This window comes from Sorex fumeus, unplaced genomic scaffold (assembly GCF_029834395.1).
Source record: "Sorex fumeus unplaced genomic scaffold, SorFum_2.1 ptg000061l, whole genome shotgun sequence".
NCBI classification, from domain to species: Eukaryota; Metazoa; Chordata; class Mammalia; order Eulipotyphla; family Soricidae; genus Sorex; species Sorex fumeus.
The window spans coordinates 27,064,137-27,089,601 of NW_026606118.1; the positions used below are offsets into that span (position 1 = coordinate 27,064,137).

General features: G+C 45.2%; 1 protein-coding gene across 1 annotated transcript in view; it reads left to right on the forward strand.

Annotated features, from left to right (window-relative positions):
* Positions 1 to 25,465, forward strand: part of NHSL1 (NHS like 1) — a 74,333-nt gene that overhangs the window by 42,878 nt on the left and 5,990 nt on the right. Inside the window, exons 4-7 of the mRNA XM_056126357.1 lie at positions 7,966 to 8,158; positions 12,573 to 12,704; positions 21,278 to 24,466; positions 25,171 to 25,309. Of these exons, the coding sequence (XP_055982332.1) occupies positions 7,966 to 8,158; positions 12,573 to 12,704; positions 21,278 to 24,466; positions 25,171 to 25,309 (3,653 nt within the window). The remainder of the gene's footprint in view (positions 1 to 7,965; positions 8,159 to 12,572; positions 12,705 to 21,277; positions 24,467 to 25,170; positions 25,310 to 25,465) is intronic.

Below are 25,465 nucleotides of genomic sequence, written 5' to 3' on the forward strand. Positions count from 1 at the left end.
TCTCCCAAATTTCCCCTGAGCCCCTCTAGAAGTGATCTCTGAGCCCAGATCCAGGAGTAGTCCTAAGCCCCACTGGGTATTGCCCAAAACTAATCAACTAACCACCCAGAAGTGGGGCTTCTCGTGCTATTATTCATTTCTTTGCTATTGCACCATGCTGGATAAGTAAAATGGGATGATTGCTGAAGCACCCAAATGCCTTCTTGTTAGGTCTGCTGTGTGCTGTGGTCATTTCCAATTTCACCTTTTACTGCTTTGCTATTCATTCACCCATGGTCATTCATCCCCTCCTCCCCCCCCCCCCCCCCCAAATCTACTTGTTACCTGGTTTCAGTAAAGAGACCCAGGCTGGGGACTGGAGTGATAGTACAGCAGGTCAGATGTTTGACTTCCACGCCACCAACCCTGGCTAGATCCCCCGCACCCCTGATGGTTCCCCAAGCCCACCAGGAGTGATTCCTGGAAGCCTTGAGCACTGCTGAGTGTGGCCCCCAAAACAAAGAAAGAGACCCAGACTGGCTGGATCAAACCAGGTTGATAGCATGCAAGGCAAGTGCCTTAACCTATGTACTATTTTCTGATCCCTATCTTCTTCTCCCTCTTCTTCTCTTTCTTGAAGAAAGTTCATATGGGGGAGGAAGGACAAAGGAATAGTAGCAGAGAGTTATTGATTCTCTGGTAATGAGGGTGATGAAATTGCATTTCAAGTATAAAACAATGTGGGTGCTGTTGTAAACCATATGATCTCAGTACAACTAGGAAAGGATAGAGGTGGGGGCAGGATTTCCTCTGCTGTTAGTTTTAGATTTCATATTCTAAAACTAACCAAAAAGGTACTTGTTTCTTTTTGTTAATTTAATAATGATGTGTGCATGATTTCAATGTTTTGAAGCAATACTATTTCAATTTTTAAAAAATAGTGTAGCTTTTAAATTCTGAAACTGATTTCCTTCCCTCCTTAAACACAATATTATGGAATTATAATTGCCATAAAACAAACCACAGACACATTTCAACTATATAATGTTTCAGCGTGAGTATACATATGTTGATACATATGAGTACATTTTTTATTTTGACAATCAAGATAGCGTTTGTATCAACCCCAAATGGGAACTGGGATTTAAATCCATTACTGACTCCAGAACGCCTGTTTTCCTCCAACAATAACACAGTTAATTGAGCCTTAACTATAGCCTTTTCCTCCAAACCACTCCTTAAGGGGAATTTTGAATCACGAGAGAGTATAAAGCACATCTTTTGCAACCCAATTACCCATCAATAAAAGAGTGGATAAATAAATGGTCTTAGAATGGAATGTGAACCCTCATGAAATGAACGAATTACTGGTTTACATAAAAACACAGATGTGTCTTAGAATACTAATAATACTGTAATCAGGTACCACTTTTATAAATTCATAGCAAATTTAAACATGTAGTTTAGACATGTTTATGCGCACACATTGCAAAAAGTTAAGGGACAATTAGCATGAAGATTGGGGAATGGTTACTTGGGCAAAACAGGGAAGGCCACAATGTAAAAACAGTTATTGGTGATATATTGCTGGTTAGGTAGTGAGCTCTTAGGTATTTATGTTATATAACAGACTAGGTATAGATCATGAACTGTCATAAAAAGATGATTTTTTAAAAAGAAATTTGAATGTAACCCTTATTCTCCATTTTTGCTATCTTGAGGAAGAGATTATTTAATATCAGTATTATTCAGTTTGAAGGATTTTATTCTAATGTGTGGGCTGGAGCGATAGCACAGCGGTAGGGCGTTCGCCTTACAAGCGGCCAACATGGCCGACCCGAGTTCGATTCCTCCGCCCCTCTCGGAGAGCCCGGCAAGCTACCGAGAGTATTTGATATGCCAGACACAGTAACAACAAAATCTCCAATGGAGACGTTACTGGGCCCGCTCGAGCAAATCGACGATCAACGGGAGGGCCTTTACCTTTACCTTTACCTTATTCTAATGTGGTAAGAAAGTTTAAAGCCCTTGGTAAGGAAGCTAGGTTAATGCATTGAGTAGAAAGGGTATAATTTGGATGGTTTAATCTGGGTATGTTACTGTCCACCCCACCACCCATCTGCCCAGCCATCATGGAGTTGCCAGGTAGGCTGTGATGCGTACCTTGAACTGGACCATTTCCATCACCTCTAGTTGTTGTGACTGGTTCCTGGGAAAAAGCAGAATAAGGGAAGAACAAAACTAAGTGAGCATATTTTGTGTTTCCAAATAGAGGAAAGAAGCAGCATGACCAAAGGCTGCAGAAGTTTTGGCATCTTATGAATCTGCTGGGAATTTAGAAAACCAAAAGTCAAACTATGAGATTTCTGGGCAGACAACCACTCTTCGTAAATGTCCTGCAGAAAGAAATGGGATATACATTGGTGTCTTCTTAACTAGTACTCTATGGCGTCTCATCTGTTCTCCATCTATTTTTATGTAGTAATTGCTAGAGGAATGCTATGTTTAGTTCTGACTTTAATTAGGTTTTCTAATTTTTGAAAGGATGGCAAACTCAACAAAGAAAACCTGGGTAACTCTTGGGTTTCACAGTCGAGCCCATGTTTTGGTAACTTGGCCATCAGCCAAGAAGACCATATTTCAGACTCTGCTGCCCATCTGCTGGGGACTTGTCTGATGTCTCGATCCACCCTATTGTCTCAGAAGTACGTATCCAGAACCCACTCAGCTGCTGCTGGGGCGGCAGTTACTCACCCTCATCGTGCAACTGGACTCAGGGAATCCTGCTTTTTTAAGTTTCCTTTGTGACTTTCTGTTCTTTCTGAGGCCCAGTCATAAGGTATTAAAGAACAAGACTGACCAAATAACAAGTTTACAAATTGCATTTACATTCTGAAAGCCTTGTATAAAAATCAACATTAACTCTTCCCCCAGAACTTAGGGCCAGAGAGACAGTACAGTAAAGCTAGCACATTAATCCTCCAATAATATTGTTTTATCATAACTTTTATGATCATAATCCACCTGACCTTGATAAAAAAAAATTCATGATGGACCTGCTTTTGTTACATGTTGCTTTCTTTAAAATCAGCTTCCAAGACTCTATTGGTGATATTAAGGACTTACTCTAATTTATTGTAAGTATTGCCAGATTGTTATTTTACACTGTATTAATAGCAGAAACTTTGGTGTTAGCACTTTTTTTTTTATGAGGGTGGGAATGCAGGGAGAGTTTGGACCACATCCAGTGGTGCTCAGGGTTCACTCCTGGCAGTACACAGGGAACTGTTTGTAGTGCCAAGGATTGAACCAGGTCACCAGCATGCAAAGCAAGCACCACCCTACCCCCTGTACTGTCTCTCTGGCTCCCAGCTCTTGGTTCTAATCCCATTTGTCCACTAGTGAACTTGTCCAAAGTCAAAGTGCTATAATTGCATTTCCTTATTGATAAGACATGACTGATGCTGGGAAGATAAGATGAGGTTTCATTAAAGTGGGAGGGATACTGGGATCAGTGGTGGTAGAGAGTGGTCACTGGTGGAGGGATGAGTATTTGATCATTGTTTAACTGAAACCCAAGCACAAAAATTTGTAAGTCTACAACTGTACCTCATGGTGTTTCACTAATAAAAATTTTTAAAAATAAAAAAATAAAGTCTGACTCCAGGATAAGGCATATAGCAAAATGAATAAGTGGTCTCTTTTTAGCTAAAAATTTGCAACAGCTGTTAGGCAGTGCTCACTAAAATCCTCCCTGAACTTACGTTTCCATCAGAAGACAAACAAAAAAATCCTTGTTTTCTTTATAAAAATGTTTATTTGGAGACACTTCTGCATTAAGGAGAACTTAAAGGAGATGCAAAAATGTCTGAATCTACAAAATATTGGGGGAAGGAGAGTTCTTAAGTAGCCTCAGGGTCTCAGGCCACTCCCAGAGATTCTCAGCCATCTGACCACACAGTTCTGTGCCAAGGTCTGAAAATGTAGCACTACTTAGACCCTGCAGTGCTGGGTACCGCTTGGCCGCTTCGTTGATGGCCTGAGCATACAGAGCTGCATCTGGTGGTACTTGGTGTGTCATGTAGTGCCAGAGATCAAACCAGGGTCTGATGCACAGTTGGCCCCTCTGGTTGTGGTGTTAACAAATAGACTTTTAGAGGGAGGATATGGGCTGTGGGCAGAAACATGGAGACTAGTTAGGAGGCTGAGATAAAAATCCAGAGTTGTCTACACTCCAGTTGCATTTCAGCCTTCTGCCTCAGAGATGCAGGAGGGATTGCCGTGTTTATATATACAGGGACTGCGAGTCTGCTTAATTTCTCTTAGTAGATTGCAGCACTGTGTAACAGTCACCTTTGCTTATAACTTTATCTGGGCCCTGTTTGTCTGGGAGATTTTCTTGCAGAGAAGGGAGCACTTTACCAAAGAGCTGATTGCTGTCATTTGTCCTGTCAGAGCTGTCCCTAGTGAGCATTCTTGGTGGAATGGCTCACTAATGTCCTGTGTCGTGGTGGTGATTGAGCCTGACACCCGCCCGTCAGCTGAAAGGAAAGTGTGTCACTAGTCACTGCGTGTGGGCACACATTGATCTCATGCAGAGTAGTGCTTCTCCACATCCTGCACTGACATCACATGGCAAAGGAGGCCCCTCGCGGCTGTGTTACCTCTCTCCATCCCCCCAGAACTTTGATTTTCTTTCTTTCAAGCCTGGGTGGTTTTGCTTCTGGTGTCATTTCAAATACGCGCCGTCCTTCACATTTGCCTGAAACTGTATTTCTGTGTGTCCATCAGAAAATTGGAGAAAGCTTTTAATTTAGAAATTAAAATTTGATCTCAACCAGGCACTCTTTAGGCACACAGTTTGAAAGTATCAAGGAACACTTCCTTTAATCTAAACATATGCATGGATGTGTGTGTGTCTGCACCTCACGAACAGAGAAAATGTATCATACGTTAAATTCAACAGCAATGTCACAACTGCACAAAAAAGGTGGGAATAATTGACTTACTTACAGCTTCATGTGGCTTAGCGGCTGCTGACTCAAAATGTCTTTGCTGTTCGGGGCACTGTAGGAGTTACAGCCATTTCAATCAGAATGAGATCAAACATGAAAAACACGGCACAGTTTAGTATTATAATTGGATGTCTGTAAATTATATTCATCATAAATTACATGTATTTAATTGTCATCATATTTCAAATTTCCTTAAGTGGAAAAGAAACTTTTTATTTTTGGCTTTTTTGGGTCACACCTGGTGATGCACCGGGATTACTCCTGGCTCTGCACTCAGGAATTACCCCTGGCGATGCTCAGGGGACAATATGGGATGCTGGGAATCGAACCCAGGTTGTCCGCGTGCAAGGGAAATGCCCTACCCGCTGTGCTATTGCTCCAGCCTCCAAAGAAACCATTATTAGTTTGATGCTTTCTGTATTAAGAATAGCCCAGGTGCTGGAGAGAGGATACCAGTGGTAATAAGGTGCTTGTCTTGCATATGGTCAATCCCTGGGGTGGAAGTGGAGGGGAGATTATATGATTTGTTTTATGTATTCACTTCTACAAAGTCTTTATTAATATTAGTAAAAGAAAAATGTGGCTGTTTGTCAGCTCAGGATTTTGCTTTTCTAAAATCACAACTTTGTATCTGATGCTTAATAGTAGGTGTTTTCCTTCTCCCCCTCCCCCACTTTTTTAATGTGGGGTGCAGAGATTTCCAAGAAGTATTCAGGGCATCTAAAAGTCCTTCCCAGCAATACACAGTCAATCATGCTGGAGGTTGCAGTGCTGTGCAGTTCTGTGGTACCAGGGATTGCCCACAGCCCCTGGTGGTACTTAGTTGCCTCCAGAACTGCCCTACCGATGCAGGGACCCTGCAGTGCCAGGGACCAAACTGATCGGCCAAACATGTAACAGCAGCACCTCTCTTTCATGGGACATGGAAAGTGGACATCTGACCCCATGTGGAGCAAAGACTCTTCCCGGGTTTAGGAAGAACGTCAAGACCTCTTGGGAGGTATAACATGAATAGAGACAAACGGATTCTTCATCTCGGCCCCTGTCTCCAACACCAAAGAATGCTGAATAGTCTAGTTGGTCTAAATCAGTTTGTGTTTAGACATCTCTTGTGCAGTCTTTTCCGATTTGTAGTGATTCTATTGCAAGACTTATTCTGTGATGGTTCTATTCTTCTGAGATGCCAGACTGATGTATGTCTGTCATTGTCTTAACCAGTGTTATCTTAGGCACTTGAGTTAAATTCAGAAAGACTCATTCTTTTCAGAGACAGAAAAAAATCTCACAGACATCCTCTTGTGTGGAGGAAGTTTGTTATGGAAAAAGAATCCAATTTCCTTTGTAGAAAATTCAAATACAACCAGAATGTGGTGTTAGGAATAAGGATGATCCAGCCATCACACACTGTGTGTGTGTGTGTGTGTGTGTGTGTGTGTGTGTGTGTGTATCTATGTCTGCATGCACACTCACAGGAAATGGGGTTAAGAGAATGAATGAACTATTGCTAGATAGATAGATACTTCTTTGAGAAAGCTCATTGACATCTTGTTCTGTCTGAAGCAAAACTTTTTTTTCCAATGCCTCATTTTCATATGTGGTAGCTAATGACTTTAAACTGGAAGAACAGTTCCTTGAGGGAGAGAAATTGTAGCTGGCAGCCGACCTGGATTCGATCCCCAGCACCACATATGGGCCCATGAGCCCTGCAAGGAGTGATCCCTGTGCACAGAGCTAGGAATAATCCCTCAGCAAAAGTCAAGTTTGGGGAGTGTTTTCACCAACAACATCATATTTCTCTTGAATCCTCGGAGTGCCGTTGCAATAGAATCAGCCTCCAGGTGGTAATGCTGAAGACTGCAAGAAACGTTTCCCAAAACAATTTTCATGCTGACGCTTTTTGAGATGGAATGGGAAGCCAGGTATTGAAGAGGGCTCCCCCCAGTTCGGCTGTAAATCTGTATCAAAACAGACACTGCTAGAAATGTTTTCATGAAATTCTGATAAGGTTCAAAGAAGAGCTTTAGTCAGCTTCTTCTAATGTAACAATTTCACACTGATTTTTGTTCACGTAAATGCCTTCGGAAGAGCATGTAGAGTTGGCCAATGGCTCTGTCTGTTCTGAAATGTCCTGTGAGGGTCAGAGTCTAAAGAAAATGAGATGGAGGCTAGAAATTACCTTGAGCAAAACTAAATTTTAATAAAAATGAAAACCAGTGGTCACCAGCCTGGATGTGCTTTTGGGCTTTTAATGCTAAACTAAGTCCAGCAGCTTTCTGACCGCTGTCAATATAGGAGAAGCAGGAAAATTGGAAAAAGATTTGGTGGCTCAGCAAAACCACTTGCAATCTTCCTGTGTGGATGCTAAGGCCTATGTCAATTGGGTCACACTCCAGATTAGCAGTTTTCATGCGAGCTATTGCTTCTAGTTTTTTCTAAATAAGAACAATTTTTTCCTTGCTTCAAATCCGTTTCATTTATTATTATTATTATTATTATTACATGGAATAATAGCATAGCAGGTAGGGCATTTGCCTTGTACATGGCCCACCCATGTTTGATCCTCCGCCCCTCTCGGAGAGCCCGGCAAGCTACCAAGAGTATCCCGCCTGCATGGCAGAGCCTGGCAAGCTACCCATGGCGTATTCGATATGCCAAAACCAGTAAATACAATTATTATTATTAATAGTATTATTAATGTTATTAATAGGAAGACCTGGGTGGGCCACACCAAGTGCTACTCTAGCCTTCTCTTGGTGCTGCCCTCAGGGATCACTCCTGGCAGTGCTCAGGGACCATACATGGTGCCAGGGATCTTAACTGGAGTTGGCTGCATACAAGGCAAGCACCTTAACCCCTCTATCTCTATTGCCTTTGATTACTTTTAAATAAGAAATATATTTTTAAGTGATTTTTGCCAGCTATCTACATTGTGAACTACATTATGAATTCTTCTTACCTTTTTCTCCTGCAGAGTTCCATTTCTTCATCAGAAGAGGAACGACTTATTTCCATCAGGAGATCTAAAACGCCAACCTCCAATGACTTCTCAGACATCAACACTCAGACAAACTGGACCAAGTCCTTGCCATTGCCTACACCAGAGGAGAAGATGCGGCAGCAAGCCCAAACCGTCCAGGCTGATGTGGTGCCTATTAACATAACCGGTATGCTTTGCACTGCAGACAGGCACTGAATATACTTCGGAGAATGATTCTGGCTTATTGTTTAATGTGTGTGTGTGTGTGTGTGTGTGTGTGTAGCATTCCATTGCTACGTCATAAAAGCTGTGTTCAGACTTCCTGCTCTCTGTATAATGATGGAATACTAAGGTGTATGTGTGTACATATAAATGATTTATTGCTTCTTAGACCATGCCACCAAAGGCTGATATCAAAGAACTCAGTGGTCCAGCTATTCATCTAAAATGTAGTATTTTCGCATTAAAAGCAATTCCTGAACGCAGCAAGGTGTCCCCAAACTGTGTGTGTGTGTGTCTGTGTCTGTGTGTAATTTGGGGGGTTGTTGAATGGGATCACCTTCTAAATGTGATTCTGGGTAGGCTGGGGATGTAGCTCAGTTACATTGCACATGTTTACAAAGTGGTACCTTGTAAGTATAAAATATGTACATTTCCTGCTATTTCAAATAATAGTTCTAGAAGTAGAGATAATATTTTTATGATTTTTCCGACCGATGTGTTTTCCTAGCTTTGGTTTTTTTCTCAAGTGTGAAACAACAAAACTTGCTTAATATCAAAATATTTAGTGAATTCGGTGAATATTTAGAGAGATAATACAGGGATAAGTTACTTGTGTGACCTGTGACTGACCCCAGTTCAAATATGGCCCACTGCAAATGGCCCCCTAAACACTGTCAGGAGTAATCCCTGAGCACAGAGCCGGGAGTAAGCACTGAGGACAGCCAGGTGTATCCTCTACACAAAAATAAATAAAATAGAAATCAAATAAATTATAAAACATTGCTTAAACTTAAGATGATAAAATTCTTTTTTGATCCCCATAACCCACAGAAAGGATAGGTAAGTGGCTTAAGGAGTATACAAAGTGCAAAGTAGTTGTGTTGAAAGTTAATAGAATCAGTCACTGGGATATATATGTGTTCAAGAGAAAGAAATTACTGGTAGTCACCATTGATAATCTGACCATAAAAAGCCTGCCCTTTAAGAGCCTACAATAAACAAGTGACTGATAGGATGTTTTCATAGTACATTAAGATTAAAAATCCATAGCAGGGCCCATAGAGATAGTACAGTGGGTAGAGTGCTTGCCTTGTACACGGGCAACCCAAGTTCAATTCCACCATCCCATCTGGTCCTCCAAGCCTGCCAGTAATGATTCCGGAGCATACAACGAGGAATAAACACTGAGCAACACTAGGTTTGGCCCCCAAGCCAAAACTAAACCAAAAAAACCCCCATAATATCCTTTGTTTCTGAGACTATTTCTGTTGACTGCTGTTAGAAAGTTTTTGCCATGGCATTGGTGAGAATTTGAGGAGCTAATTACATTTTGGTAATTTTTGGAGAATTTTCTTAAATTTTTACAAGGTATTTGAAATTTACATTTAGAAACTCTTCTGAATTCAGAAAAAAAATTAATAAACAAATTCATGAATTTTTTTAATTCCACAATAAATTTTTCCACACTTATTGTATGCACGCATTAAAGGAATGTCATAGTATTTTAATCAGTTTCCTTTGTAAATATATCATTGATCTTTCTGAATATGATTTTCAGAAATATTAGATCATAGTTTTTAAGGGTTATTTTTATATTTTTAAGTAACTGTTTTGGAACAAAATATACCCTTAGTGAAATAGGTAGGTACATATTTTTCATAATAAAATGCATTACATTACTGATGATTAGATGCAGCAGAAATGTAATTATATTATATATGATTAAATGACTCAGAAATAATATAAAGTGATTGCACTATGAAATATGACAGTCCTTAATGGAATTAGGATAAAGTGTATTATCAGATAAGAAAATTTAAGCGGACTAACTAGTTTCAGAATTGAAAAATTATTTGCTGTGAAATACATTATCACAATAGTAGACAGTGTCATTTCTTTGAGCTTAATTTTCTCATTTAACTAAAATGAATCAGAATTACATAGTGTTTAAAATTAGACCTTCAAAATTCCATATAGGAATGGTGAATGACAATAAAGAAATGAAAAGTATGGTTTATATCAAAATATAATTTTTAATTCAGTAGTTAACATTGTTAGAGATATAGAAATTCAATATAATCATTGCATATTTATTTATCTATTTTCTGTATTCTTATATTCACATTCACACATAGTTTATAAAGGGGTTAGTTTTTCTACTATTCTGGTAAAAAAAGCATCGAATTTAAATGTTTTACTTTTAGCTGTCAAATTGACGTAGTCTAGTTTCCTGCTGTTTCAATGATATGTTTATAGTCTCAGATGATTTGTGATAAAATGGTGACCATTTCTGTAGGGAATTGTCATGTACTCATTTATCTGGATGAACACTGACCCTTTCATTTGGTTTCCAGTAAGGTTCAGCAGGAGAAAGAAATGCCAATAAATATATTATGTCCAGAGTGAAGCCCGCCAGGCTTAGAAGTAGAACATTAGCACAATGAACTGCCAACTTGAAAATCAATGTAATCCCGTTAGTTATAGTCCTGTGGGGACTCAGCATGTTCTAAGAGTTGAAGAGGGGGAAAAAAGTTTACAATAAAATTTCCTTATGAGAGTAGTCCATAATCTGCTCCTGTGGGAAAATAGCTCTTCAACCTGGAAGATAAATATATTGTGTATACATATTTAAACAATTTGTACAAAGTGGCTTCCTACCTAATCCTACCCTTTTGAGCTAAGTATTCCTAAGTAGTAACCATGACGAACTAATGCCATTTTTTCAATGAAAGGGAGTGATTCAGCTCTTCTCAATTCACCAGATATTTACTGAATAACTGCTTTGTGTTGGGCATTAGCTGCATGCCACAGGGAATGCTAAGGTACATGGATCATGGTCTGTACCCTCAAGAAATGGATAGACATGGTTGTCTTCGGATGCCATGCGTAGGGGTAGATAAGTGCCCTTAATGGTTTTGCTTCTTAATTTTCTTGGAGCTTTGGTGGTTTTTCTTTCTGTTTAGGAAGCAAAATGGAAAACTAAAGGTGACTGTTGGTGTTCGGTCCCTTATAAATGTGTACATACAAGGACATTTCCCCCCTTGCAGCAGAGAAAACAGACCAACTATGGCATAGAAGCTCTTCACCTCGGTACACACACACACACACACACACACACACACATATGTATGTATGTGTGTGTATGTATATATTTTTGTATAAACTACACAATGATCTCAGTTCATGCAAAGGATAATGGTTTTCTCCATTGGCAACAAAGTCACAAATATTTTCAAGTTTGCAAGTATTTCAGTTTGTTGCTTAGTAACACGTGCATATGTTTTGATCATTCAGGGTTTTTATCTGTTTTGATTATAGTTCTGTTTGCACCTTAATCCCATGAACTTTGAAGGAACATTGTTCATAAGATACCACTTTGAATGTCAAGACTTCTATGCAGAATGAACTTTTCATTCTTTCCTTACAATGTAGGAATGGTGGGAGTATTTTATTTATAAACATTATATGCATTTTTATCTCTTTTTTTTCGAATAAGCACAATGCTTTATAAAGCTTTTTAAAAATTACATGAAAAAGTAATTTAAAACATACGGGCCAATAACTCATCCTTTACTATTCTGATTTCTCATGGCATATTCATTATGCAAATAAATTACACTGGAGACAGGAAAACAGGTTCTGTGGGAGCGCCATCCTGGGTTGGATAATGCTACCTGCAATGCCTGAGTTAAGCTCAACGTTAGAAAGGAATTATAAAACAGGGAAATGATTCTGCTTTAATAACAACAATGCTACAGGGTCTCATGTAATAAAAAGTACTTTATCATTATAAGGCTTTTATTTTTCATGACGGTTCTCACATCCACCAGAATAATTTCCACACTGTAGCCAAATAGCTTCTTTGATTAACAAAAAAGTTCTTTTATTCAACTAGAGTGGTTGGTTAACCTACTCATTACGTCACTTAGAAAAAAACCCTTATATTGACCTCTGGAGCTGACCAGATGATTTACGTGTATTCGTTGTTGTCAATGCCTATATGCTGATGTCAAGAGTGATTTCAGTGACTAGAAACCGTATACAAATCCCTCTGAGAGGTCGTACATTTTAGGTCACCCAGAACCACTCATCCATTTGCGTTATTCATACATTTGCATTTGCTGCTGCAGCTCATTTGAAAATGAAATCAAGGTGCTTTCTTTGGAAGGACGCACACACAGAGACAGTGGGAAAGAGCCTTATGATGATAATGTGCTTGCCTCTCCTTTTTTTGTCCTTCAGCCTCCATTCATCATATGACTGGCTAACCTCATTATTAATACCTCCTTATCATTTGACAACAAGCTTCTGGAAGAAAGTGCATGGTGTCGCTCGCTTGAAAATAACATTGCTTTGCTTGTTCTACTACTCTACATTAGGGGAGAATTTCGATCGCCAGGCCAGCCTGCGGCGGTCTCTAATTTACACAGACACTCTGGTAAGACGACCGAAGAAAGTCAAAAGGAGAAAGACTATTACAGGCGTCCCTGACAACATACAGAAGGAGCTAGGTATGGCTCATCAGAACTGCATTCTCCTGCCCCTCGCGCTGCTCAGCAGATTGTGACACTAACCTCATTTGTGGTGCTTTCGAAGTCCATACGTCCCAGTAGCCCTTTCAGAATGTCTTTCCTCTCTTGGGCACCAGTCTTAACACTCTATGCTTAGAGAGGGTCAGAGAGAGGATGAGCCATGAGCAAGCGTTTAGTGGGATGATAGAAATTTACTTTTGTGTCATCCCCTCTGTGTACCTGGACAACCAAGGGGAATTTCCACAACTTGATTTACTCTCCGTGTATAACTCTGAAGTTTGCATGAAATTTCAGCTCATCCAAGAAATTCACATCGTGAAGAGGGTCTTCCTTAGTTACACCGACAGCATTGGTGACATTGTGTCATTGGAGAGACAGTAGTGGAGGATAATTGGTAAATGCCAGTACAGTAGAAAATAAGTCATGTATATCAGATAGTGTACTTCCCATGAAGAGGTGACAGAGGTTTTTTATTCGGTATTTTTCAATTTTAAGAAGAGAAAGGCCTCCCCCCACACCCACACCCCAATTAAAGGAAAGAGCTGTTTTCCTCATTTTCCACTTACTCGTTTTGTATCTGTGAACTTACATATGCTTTGGATAATCCTTTGGTTCTTGCTCTCTGTTTACTTCCTCTCCCTGGTGTTTGGTGAGACCCTTTGAGGGTACCACTGAGGCTTTTAGGGCACACTGGACAGGGAGCAGGAGCTCTGGAAGTTGGATGGAGTTAGAAGTTACTAGAACCTGCCCCCTCAGGTGGTGAGAGGGTTTAGGGAATTCAGATAGGTACAGCACTTGGATCCTAGGAACCACTGTGAATTAAACAATGACAATAATCAATGCTTTCATTAATGTAGCGAATTTAAGATACCTGTCTTAAAATTTTCTTCCCTTGAGTTCAGAAATCTAGCAGACAGGGTGTGACCCTTGCCTTGCCTGTGAAGCATCTCAGACACTAGTTTGATTCCCCTGACCTCACGTGGTCCCCAAGCAACACCATGGGTCACTCCTGAACATAGAGCCAGGTGCTGGAAGGGCTGGCCCAACCCACCTAGACCATACTCCCCAGATTTTTGCTTTTCTCTTCAGCCAACTATGAACGTCTCTCCTGAGAGTTACTTTCACTTAATGTTTTTACTTTCATTTACCGTTGATGGTAATACTTGAAAAGCTCAGAATTAATATTTCTTCAGTTGTCTTTTTGTTCAATGGAGTTATCCTAGCATTGTGATAGAGCCTCCATTGCCCCGTGGGGCCATAATTCAGCTTCTGAGTGTTTCACATAATGTTTCTGCATGGATTTTCCCCCCATACCCTCCACAGCTGCCATACTGGGTAGAGGAAGAGTGCTCTCTCTCTCTCTCTCTCTCTCTCTCTCTCTCTCTCTCTCTCTCTCTCCCTCCCTCCCTCCCTCCCTCCCTCCCTTCCTCCCTCCCCATCTCTCTCTCTCTTTCTCCCTCCCTCCCTCACCCTCCCTCCTCCCTCCCTCCCTCCCTCATCTCTCTCTACTCTCTCCCTCCCTCCCTTCTTCCCTCCCCCCCTCTATTTCTCTCTCTCTTCTCTCTTCTCTCTCCCCTCTTGCCTTTTCTCTCTCACGGCCATCTGATTCTCTGGTATATATGGCCAGCCTTTCAGTCAGAGCAACAAAGGGCCAAGAATAGTAATTCTTCACCTCTGCTCTGGATAGCTCCAGCTGGCGGGCAGGTGCTTGTCTTATCCTGTAACACAGGACTGTGAGAAACAAAGGCGAGACGGCCTCCCCGGGATGTGTGATGTCTCTCTCTGGTGCCCGCCGTGCATCTGTGGTTCTGTGGTGGGGCCCCACCTCATGCTTCCAACGCTTTCCTTTTCTTCTCCTTTAAGTAACAGCCAACTGACTACTTTGAGAAATTAGTATGTACTCATATGTTCAGTTCAATAAACTAATTTCTTACAGCATCCAGGTAGCATTACTATTATTTTAAAATTTGTTTTGTTTTGTTTTTTTGACTACACCCAGCAGTGTTCAGGGCTTACTCCTGGCTCTCTGCTCAGGAATTACTCCTGGCGGGGTTTGGGGGACTAAATGGGGTGTCAGGGATGGAACCCAGGTTGGATGTGTGCAAGACAAGCACTCTACCCACTGTACTATCTCTTCAGCCCCCATTTGTATTATTTTTCTACGTTCCATTTTTATTATTTGGTCCAAGGTTATGCCATACCCAGTGAGGCTCAGGGCTTACTCTTGGCCCTGTGTTTGGGTCATTTCTGACAGTGCTGGGATGGTGCGACCATATCAGTGTTGGGGCTTGAACCTAACTTGGGAGAGGCCAAGGCAGGCAATTTAAGCTCTGCACCATCTGTACTAGCTAGCATTTGTAATTTCTATCTGTGCCAGCTAGCATTTGTAATTTTAACTATTGCTTAAGGAGATGTGCTTAAACCTATGGGAGTGACTGTGAAGATCAGCCCTTTGTAAAATAACGAGATTGATGTTTGGAGGTAGCTACAATGTAAGTGTTTTTTCTAACAAAAGTCAGGGAGGTTGGGGATGACTATTACAAAGAATGGAAGAATGTGGGGCTCAGATAAAAATAACACACATGCAGGTGTTCAGCACGAATTATCTAAATGTACGTCATAGGAATTCTAGATCCTGCAGTTTGGAACTTTGATCACTTTTATTACTGAACAAGTCGGTATGGAGCCAATAACTAACTCAAGGTGCTTCTTGAGCCAGCCGGGTAAATCCTGTCTTCTGTTGTTTTGATATTTTTTAAAGAATAAATGAGTTCCTGGTGCCCACTTTTGTTTCTCATTGGCATGTGGCTTAGCACACCCACTAATGCTAGAGGAAGAAGGCAGCTTTTCCCCCCATCATCCATGCTGTGAGGATTGCCAGTCAGGAACCAGTGGACAATCTGACCAGCTTCATAGCTGAAAGTCAGCTCTGTCTAAGTTAGAGCCTTTCTTTTTTTTTTTTTCTTTATTTTATCTTATTTTTGGCTTGGGGGGCCACATTCAGCTAAGCCCAGGACTTTCTCCTGCTTCTGTACTCGGGTTATTCCTGACTATGCTTGGGGAGAACAACATGGGGGGCCAGGATTCGAACCAGGATCATCAACATGCAAAGCAGGTTCCTTACCCACTATGCTATCTCTCCAGCCCAGTTAAGAGCCGCTTCTTAAAGACTATTAGAGCAGCAGCGTTCAGGAGCGTATGTTCTGTTCCAGTTTTGATCCCCTGCACAGCGTGATCCCCTGATCACTGAGTGACACAGGAGTGACTCCTGTGCACCAAGCCAAGAGTGTCTCTGAGCACTGCTGGCTGTGACCCAAAAAAACAGAAAGATGAAAGAAAAAGACCATATAGGAGGCTTGGAAAGAGCTCAAGAGCTCCTTTTTTAGGATGTGGGAAACCCCAAGTTCAGTCCCTGTATCCCTGTTCTATTTTTTGTTTTTTTTTAAAGACCATTACTCTAGTGATATATGAATGTTAGTTGGGGGATTGGTGAATCAAATGAGGAAAATAATGTTTGGATATAATAATATTTGACTTCTAAAATTGGATCCTGTGTGTTCTTCCTCCATTCTTAAGACTTTTGGGTGACTCTACCCATGCTCCCAGTTTTTTAGATTTTACTATATTTTTAGTTTTAATAAAACTGCAATTTCCAGCACTGTTAGTGGTAGGGTTTCATGTATTCAGCATTCCTGCACCACACCCTCCACCAGAGTTTCTTTTTTCCCCATGCCCCTAACCCTCTCCCCCACTGTGATAATCTCCTTTTGAACAGGTCTCAGTGTCTATTGCCTTTGGGCATTTGTGGTTCCCCTAGTGGGTCTCTTTTTGCCCTGTTTATGATGAAGATCATGCTGTGTCTGTCCCGCTCTCCGCATGATATACTCCAGATCCGTCCAGATAGCAGATGCTGTATGATTGTGTCTTATAGCCAAGTACTATAAGTACTATTCCATCTCCCAGTAGTTTGTCTTTGGTAGGTATCCAGTTTGCAAGCCCTGGACTACCCAGCCAATCAGGATCACAAATAGGCACTTCATATTTTCTTTAAAAATTGTGCCCCAAAGGCAACAGAACTAGATACTTGGTCCACAGAATTGAAGTTGGGATGGGAGGTATGAAACAGAAGGGGCCTTTGGGACCTGGTGGAGGCAAAAGGATAACTCTGGTGGAGAGAGTGGTGTTGGAATGATGTGTGCATGAAACTGGTATTGTAAATCACACTACCTCAGTAAGAATTCAAAAAAAGAAGAAAATTGGGGTCAGAGAGATAGTACAGGGATAAAATATGTCTTGCATGCACTGACCCCGGTTCAGTCCCTGACACCAGCATATGGTTCCCCCAAATACTGCTAGGAGTGATCCGTAAGTACAGAGCCAGGAGCAAGTCCTGGTTATTGCTGAGTTAGCCCAAACTGCTCCCAGCCCCCTGCCCCAGAAAAATAAAGTTTAGCCTTCTGGGGACCAGAGACTTAGCTATCGGAGGTAAGGCACTTCCAGTTAAATTCTTAGCACCACATATGTTCTCCTGAGCAGTGCTAGGAGTAAGCCCTGAACAGAGAGCCAATAGTATCCCGTATGTGTAGCCAAACCCCTCCCCGTGCCCCAAATTAGCTTTTTCTAAGGTTGGAGATTCATTAGTTGAGCATATGTTCGTATGTGTGAAACTCTGGGTTCATTTCCCAACACCTAGAACCCCCCCCCCCAAAATAATCTTCTCTTGATCTAAAGCATAAGGGTAAATGGCCAAATCATACAAATTGGGTTTTGGGGAACCACACCCAATGCTCAGGAGACCACGTTATGCCAGGGACTAATCCAGGACTCTTGCGTACAAAGCATGCCCTGTAAGCCATCTCCTTGGCCCACAGATCAGATTTGAAAAATCTGATTATCTGATGTAAAGACACAAGGACAGGTAGAGGCTGAGCACGAGATGTGGCACAAGTTGCCAGGGCTTTGGATTTTTTAAAATCTTCTCAGAGGACCAGAGAGGTAGCTCAACTGCTAGAGTGCATGCTTTTCATGCGGGAGGCCCAGGTTCAATCCCCGACACGGTATGTTCCCAGAGCACCACTCAGAGTGACTTTGAGCACTGCCAGCTGTACCTCAAAAGCTAAGTTCATTCATTTTAAATATAAAAATAAGGATCTCACTAGAGATGTTCCAGAGATAGGGATATGTAAAATGCTTGGTTAACTACAACTTCAACTTTTGCTTTGGAATCCATAAATTGTGGGCTCCAGAGACTAACAATATAGAATGCTTTTAAATAAAGGCATGTCCAGAGACTAACAGTATAGAATGCTTTTGAATAAAGGCATGCTATTTGCTACTTCCAAGTATATTTGGTGACCATTTTTTTTTTTTTGCCTTCCATTTAAATCACTGGGTGATAGCACCCTGGGGGATGCTGAAATGGTCAGGGTGGGGGGAGCAGCAGTAGCCTTGGATATATTTGATCAGTGCTTTCTGTTTGCTTGTTTAAAGATACATTTCCAGAAGGCACTTAGTAATTTTTTTTTTCTGAAAAAGGGGTATTAGCCCAAACAAATTTGTGAATCCCTGATATAAATGAACAAAAAAAAATCCCTACAAACTCACTTTTTAAAGGATTAGGTCACAGAAATTTTATTCGGAGAAGAAAGAAAAAGAATAATCTAATACTGCAGAGCCAACATATACATTCCATATTCTTGGGGCAGCCTATTCCCAAGTTCGGGAGCAGCCAAAATTTCTATGTTGTTTCTTTTTCTTCAGTATACATAGAAATGTATTTGAGCATCCTTTTATGAGATCTCATCTCTTTTACTTTAGATTATATATATTTTTTGGCATGTAAGTTTATGTGGCTACCAAATACTTTGAACATGCCTGGAACTTACTTTAGTATGCATTTCACAAACTCAGAAAGCCGGCAGAATAAATTCGTTGTTGTTTTTTTATCTCTTGGGCAGGAGGGGGGTGGTAGTGTTGAAGGCACATTTGTCGGTGCTCAAGGCTTACTCCTGGCTCTGTGCTCAGGAATTACTCCTGGGAAGATTTGGGGACCATATGTGGTCCTGGCGCTCAACCAGTGTTCCAATGCATAAAGCAAGAACCACACCTGCTGTATTGCCTCTCTGGCCCCAGAATAATTTCATACTAAATGTTATTAAAGACTTGATGAGACTTTTGAACAATCCATACACTAGGGTGCAGGGATGCATCAGCCATGTGGCCTTCCTTTATCATTTGGATGTCACCCCTGGTGTGGCCCAAGTAATCTCTAGCACCCCAGAGCCCAAGCACTGTTGCATCCTTGGGTCCTGCCACTGAACCACTGGCATGACCAGCTGAACTTCCCACCAGTATCTCTCAGTGCGCCCTGAGCCACACTGCATCACCAGGCCAGCCACTGAGCCATAGACCCACCCACACTGACAGAGCAAGTATCAACTGGAGTAGCCCCAACCAACACACCAACAAAAACCCATTACTCAATGGAATCACTACGCTTCAAAGTTTGGAATCAAGTTGATGCCAACTGCTACCAGCTACCCCAGATAATATCACACCTTCTGAAATGCCACATGGCAAAAATCTTTAGTTTTTATTTCCTGAAAATGGATTATCTCTTCTCCTTCTATCCTTTCGCTCATTTCGCCTTTCTGAGTGAGAAGCTGTGTGTGTGTGTGTTTGTGTGTGTGTGTGTGTGTGTGTGCGCACGCGCTCGCACGTATACATCTGTTTGTCAGTGAGTACACATGCAGTCATGAATGTGTCTGTGTCACTGTGTGCACACGTGTGCATCTGTGTGTCAATGAGAGTACATATGCAGGCGTGTTTATGTGTCAGTGTGTGCATCTGTCGGTGAATGCGTAACATGTGTGTGTGTGTGTGTGTGTGTGTGTGTTCTAGTGAGAACACTTGGCAGAGGGTGGGGGCAGAGAGACTGGTTTGCCTTTGCTAAGCATCTGAGTGTAAAAAGCCTTCTCCATTATCACCGTGAACAAAAGGGCTTTATGCCTTTCGGGGAGCCTCCCTTGGAGGGAGACATCTCCTTTGCAGTAGATAGAAGAACATTGCTGCCATTATAGTAAGACTCTTTGCTAGTTGGGTGAGCAAAAAGGCTTTCATTGCCGTGCAGGGTACTTGGCACGCGGTGTTTAATCTCTGTTCGGGAGGGAGGCGCCAGTGCTCAGGGACGAGTCACTGCATTGTTCTTTATCAGGTGAATAGTGGTGCAGTGGGGTGCTTGGCTAGCACACACATCCAGGCTCCTGCTGGAGATATTTTTAGGTCCTTGGTGGATGATAATAACGGAGAGAGAAAACAGGTTTTGCCACTGTTTCTCAAGATTGAGTATGTCCTAAGAATCCTAATGATTTCTGTGTGTGGATTGATATTTTTCTTCAGTAGACTTTGGGTAAGTTCTGGGCTTCATGATTTTTTTTTAAGCATCTCTTCTTTCCTCGAAACTAAACTAGTATCTGTACTTAAGCTATTTTCTCATCTGCGTTCTCCTGTTTGGCTCCTTCCTCCCAACCTCCCGAACTTTCCTCCTTGTCTCACCTCTCCCTTTTCTTCTCTCTCTCCTTTAAAATAACAAAACTTACAAAAAAAAAAAAACCCAAAAATAGGCTGCTCTTTGCTTGTAAAGCTCCAAGAAAAGAATAAGCCTAATTTGAGGAAATGTTCGCTGGATCCACTTCTGCGGCTCTCCCCTCCCCCACCAAAACATACCAGATTGCGATTGAATTTTGAATGTCACTAACACAGATGATAATGGCTGAAGATGGATAATGAAACATTCGAAACACAGATGGGCCTGTAAATCATTTTCCTTTTTCTCAGGATTTCCTTCTGACATTAAAAAAAAAAATTAAAAAGTAATATAATTAGCACTGTTTCATACCAGTTTCCTCCATAGCCTGGGTGGTAGGTGAGGGTGAGGGAATGTTTAACTATTGTCACCCTTGTCTTTGGGAATGAAAGTGGCCTTCAGGTCAGTGGATGGGTGTCAGGCTCCCTTGAAATCTTTACCAAGGAAAGATCATTCGAAAAGTTCCTTTTCCAGGACTAGAGAGATAGCACAGCCAGTAGGATTCCTGGCACCCCAGGTGGTTCCCTGAGCACCACCAGGGGTGACCCCTGAGCACAGAGTAAGGGTAAGCCCTGAGCACTGCCAGGTGTGGCCCACAAACGAAAACAAAAAGTTCCTTTTCCACATCAGACATCCTTGATCTCAAAGGGAGTACTGGAGAATTCCACAGGTAACCCCGAATTTATAGGAGGATTTGAAGCACAGTGAAGAGAAGTGCACAAAGTTTGTAAGGGTTTTTTTTTTTTTTTTTTTTGAGGGGGGGTTGTGTTTTCCTAACATTTAGGAGCAATACAAATGACTGATTAAATGCTCGCATAGGTGCCTGTAGGAGAAAAGAAACCAAATGAAATTGGGTGCAGGGGTGTTTGGGGTCAGAATTTAGAATGGGCGTGGGAAGCGGCGGGGCCAAACTACGCGTCTGTTTCATCTTTCCCTGCTCACCTGCCACCTCCTGCTTTCTCCCCAGCGTCCGTCGCGGGCCACGAGGATGACAGCCACTCAGCCTACAGCCCTGACCACTGTGCCACACTGGGAAGGCTCGACAGTCACCGGGCCGCGGGGCCGCGCTCGGAGACCCGGGACTCCAGCTGCCAGACGGAGGAAGAAGGGAAAGTCGTGCCACCTTCCATGCGACGAATCCGGGCCCAGAGGGGCCACGGCATCGCAGCCCAGATGGGCCACCTGTCCGGCTCCTCGGGGAACATGTCTGTCCTGAGCGACTCGGCTGGTATCGTGTGCCCCTCACGCCTGCGCGGTGATGTGGGTTTCCACAGCCTGCCCCGTTCGGGTGCCAGGGCCAGCGCCCAGTCCCTGGGGGCCCTGGGTCCCCCAGACAGCCCAGATGGCCCCTACGAGCGGAGCCACCCACGGGGAGATGACGGCTTAGGACATTCAGGCGGGATCCCCAGGGCCGGGGCGCTGCAGAGACCCAGGTCCCACGACCTGAGGTTCCTGGAGAGTGACGTGGTCACCAGCCCCGCGTGCGTGGTTTCGCCACACGCCACCTACACCACCAGCCTCATCCCCAATGCCACGCTGTCCTCCTCCTCGGAGGTCATCGTCATTCACACCGCTCAGAGCCCAGGGCAGTCGGAGGGGAAACTCGGCGGCTGCGCCTCGTACAGCAAGATGAGGCCCCGAGACCACGCGCTGTCCCGGCACGGGAGCCGAGATGCACCCCGCTCGCCCAGCGGCCACTGGGCCCGGGGTCACCACCCCGCCAGTCCTGCTCAGGCCTGCGCGCCCCGCTCCCCTTGCACACCCACACTCCTGTCCCTCGGTGACTCCGCCGACTCTCTCAGTGCACCAGCCCAGGGGGAGAACGGGGGCCCGCCCGGAGCACCGGCCTATCCGTGCAAAAACAAGCTGAGCTTCCCTGCCCACCCCGCCGAGGAGGATGGCAAGAGCGAGTCCAGTGCCACGGGAGGCCGGAGCCAGGCCAGTGCCAAGCCCTGGGAGTGCAGCACCACCGCCAACGGGAGGGTGTCCCCGCTGAAGCCACCGCTGGCCAGTCCGGGTCACTCCACGCCCACCAGCACCGTGAGCAGCTGCAGCTTGGACCAGGCGTCGCAGCGGGAGGATGCCAGGTCCCTGTACTCCGAGGACCAGGATGCCTCTTACGCTGCGGCCCACGGTTCTGGGAATCTCTGCCATAGCAACAACGGCTTTGGGGACCCCAGGCACAGCGTGGGGAGCATCTTCGACGGGCGGGCCCCCAAGAGCCCAGGGGATGGGCCCGTTTACTTGGACAAGACCCTCTCCCGGCACATCTCCCTGAAGAAAGCCAAGAAGCCCCCACTGCCCCCGTCGCGGACCGACTCTCTCCGCCGCGCCCCCAAGAAGAGCGCCCCGCCCAACGGGCAGCTGCTCAACGAGAGCCTGATCGCATCGCTGCAGCACTCGCTGCAGCTGAACCTGGCGGGCAAGGGCGGCAGCTCGCCATCGCACAGTCCCTGCAGCGACCTGGAGGAACCCTGGTTGCCACGCTCACGCAGTCAGAGCACGCTGAGCGCGGGCAGCAGCCTGACGTCCGCCACCACGCCCAACGTCTACGCCCTGGGCGGGCTCACGCCCTCGCAGAGCGACACCAGCAGCGTCAAGTCCGAGTACACGGACCCGTGGGGCTACTACATCGACTACACGGGCGTGCAGGAAGACCCGGGCCAGTCTGGCCACCCCAGCGGCGGCAGCGCGGGCAACGGGCCCACGCGCCCTGGGCACGCCGAGGCTCGGGCCGCCGCCGCCGCTGCTGCCGCCGCGGCGGCGCTGGGCCAGGGACCCGGGGGCTCGGCCAAACCAAAGATCCCGTCGCCCGAGAAGTCGCACCGGGTCACCTCTCCGTCCAGTGGGTATTCCAGCCAGTCGAACACGCCCACCGCCCTCACCCCTGTGCCTGTGTTCTTAAAGTCCATGTCACCAGCCCACGAGAAGGGCAAGAGCAAGCCCAAGGTGCCCGAGAGGAAATCCTCCCTGATCTCCTCGATGTCCATCTCCTCCTCGTCCACCTCCCTCTCTTCCAATACCTCCACCGAAGGTGCTGGGGGGCCCAAGAAATCAGAGGCCGCGCCCCCTCTCCCTGGCCTCTCGTCCCCCAGCCCTACGGACAAGTCCCCTCTCCTAGCCCCTGCCCACGAAGGCTCTCCTGCGGCCCCCTCCGCCCACTTCCCCCCGCCACCCCCAGAATTGCTCGCCCCACTCTGTTCCCCCCCAGATTCCTGCTTTCCTCCTCCCCCCACCGCCCTGAGCCCCCCTCTTCTGGAATCTTCCGCCCCAGGGCCACTTCCCCCGCCAGCCCCACCCCTGGACCCCCAATTGATGAAAGACAGCAGGCCTGCTTTCAGAAGGCCGAGCCGTCCAGAATCCCCCCGGGAGGCGGCCAAGCGACCCTGGAGCAAAGAGGAGGGCAGTCAGCCCCCCATGCCTCTGATCACCACCGAGGCGCTGCAGATGGTGCAGCTGAGGCCGGTGAGGAAGAACTCGGGATCCCAGCTAGCCCCGCTCGAGGAACCAGCATCTCAGGAAAAACAAGCCCCGGTCGCTCCCCAGCCTCATTTCAAGCCATCTGCTTTGCTGAAATCCCGAAATAGCATAAATGAAATGGAGAGTGAAAGCCAGCCCGCCGCCCTGACGAGCTCAGAGCTCTCCACTCCTGCCAGGAGCCAGAGCCAGGGTCACCAGGATGGTGCTGCCGAGCCGGGCCTGGCCAGCTGCAGCGCTGGGGACGACGGTGACAGCGGCGGCGGCAGCACGGCAACATCAGCTAGGGTTGAGACCTCTCGGCTCCACTCGCCCCCCGGCCCTTCACCCAGCAGGAAGCCGCCCCCCATTTCCAAGAAGCCCAAACTGTTCCTCGTGGTGCCGCCCCCGCCGAGAGATTGCACGGCGCAGCCTGCGGGGAACGTGAGCAGAGGGGCGTCCAGCCCCCTTAGAGCACAGGCGGAGGACAATGGTGGTTCTGATGAGACCCGTGCCAGCAGCTCGGTGCTGGTGGAAGGAGTCGCAGGAGCTGCCTCCCCGGACAGAGTGGAAGCCAATGCCCCGATGGTGCAGCCCGATGCCTGCCCAGCGCCCGGGCAGAAGGAGTCGGGCTCCTCCGAGAGCAGCGCGGATGGGGAGGAGCACGTGGAGCACCGCCCAGCGCTCCAGGATGGAGGACGTGAGTTCTGCTTCCTCTCATTGCCGGCCCAGCAGCAGCAGCTTAAGGGAAAACGGGCGGAGGGTGTGTTTAAGTTAAAGCTAATGCTCAGGGCTTCAAGGCTTCCTGCGGTGCCTGGCACTTGGCATTTGATCATTTTTTTTTTCTTTTTGAGTCATACCCAGCGATGCTCAGGGGTTACTCCTAGCTCTGCACTCAGGAATTACTCCTGCCGGTGCTCGGGGACCATATGGGATGCTTGGAATCGAACCCGGGTCAGCCTCGTGCAAGGCAAACACCGTATCCGCTGTGCCATTGCTCCAGCCCTGATGAATTTGAAAAATAAAAAAAAAAACCTTGAAGCGTCGAGTTTATGGAGGGTCAGAAATTAGATGGTGAGGGGAGGGACAGGTGTTTGCAGCAGGCGGGTGACAGTGAGTAGTGAGGTGGTGAGTCATTCCCCTTCTGGAGAGGTTACAGGGAAATTGAAGGGCGGTCCAGTACCAGTTCCAGACTTGAACAGAAGAGAATGAGCTCAGGCACTCATGCTCAGTGGCATTTCCCTCCCGGATTATGAAACACCAAGCCACAGACCCCACCGCCTCTCCCAGGAGGTTCTCAGGTGGTGCCCGCCAGCAGGAGAGGGGATGGGGGAGCTTGGCTAAGACTGAAATTCTAGTCGCTTACGCCTCGCCTCTTGTGTCTGCCTGCTGGTTCCTCATTAGCAGAGACTCCGGAGACGCTCCTCGCAGCAGCCCCTTCTCAGTCCGACGCCGGGGACTTCCTCAAGGAGGAAGGCAGTGATGAGGTGATGACCCCTAGCAGACCACGGACCACTGAAGACCTTTTTGCAGCGATTCACAGGTATCCCAAATGCTCCCTCCTATCCTCATGCACTTGGCAAGCTTTCCTTTTCTAAATGACTTTCTTTCTGGACATTTCTTCTCTCCATTTTAATTCATCAACTTGATTGTTAATGTTTCAGTGTGTTTCTGTATTTCCTCTGGTTCCAGTTTTTTT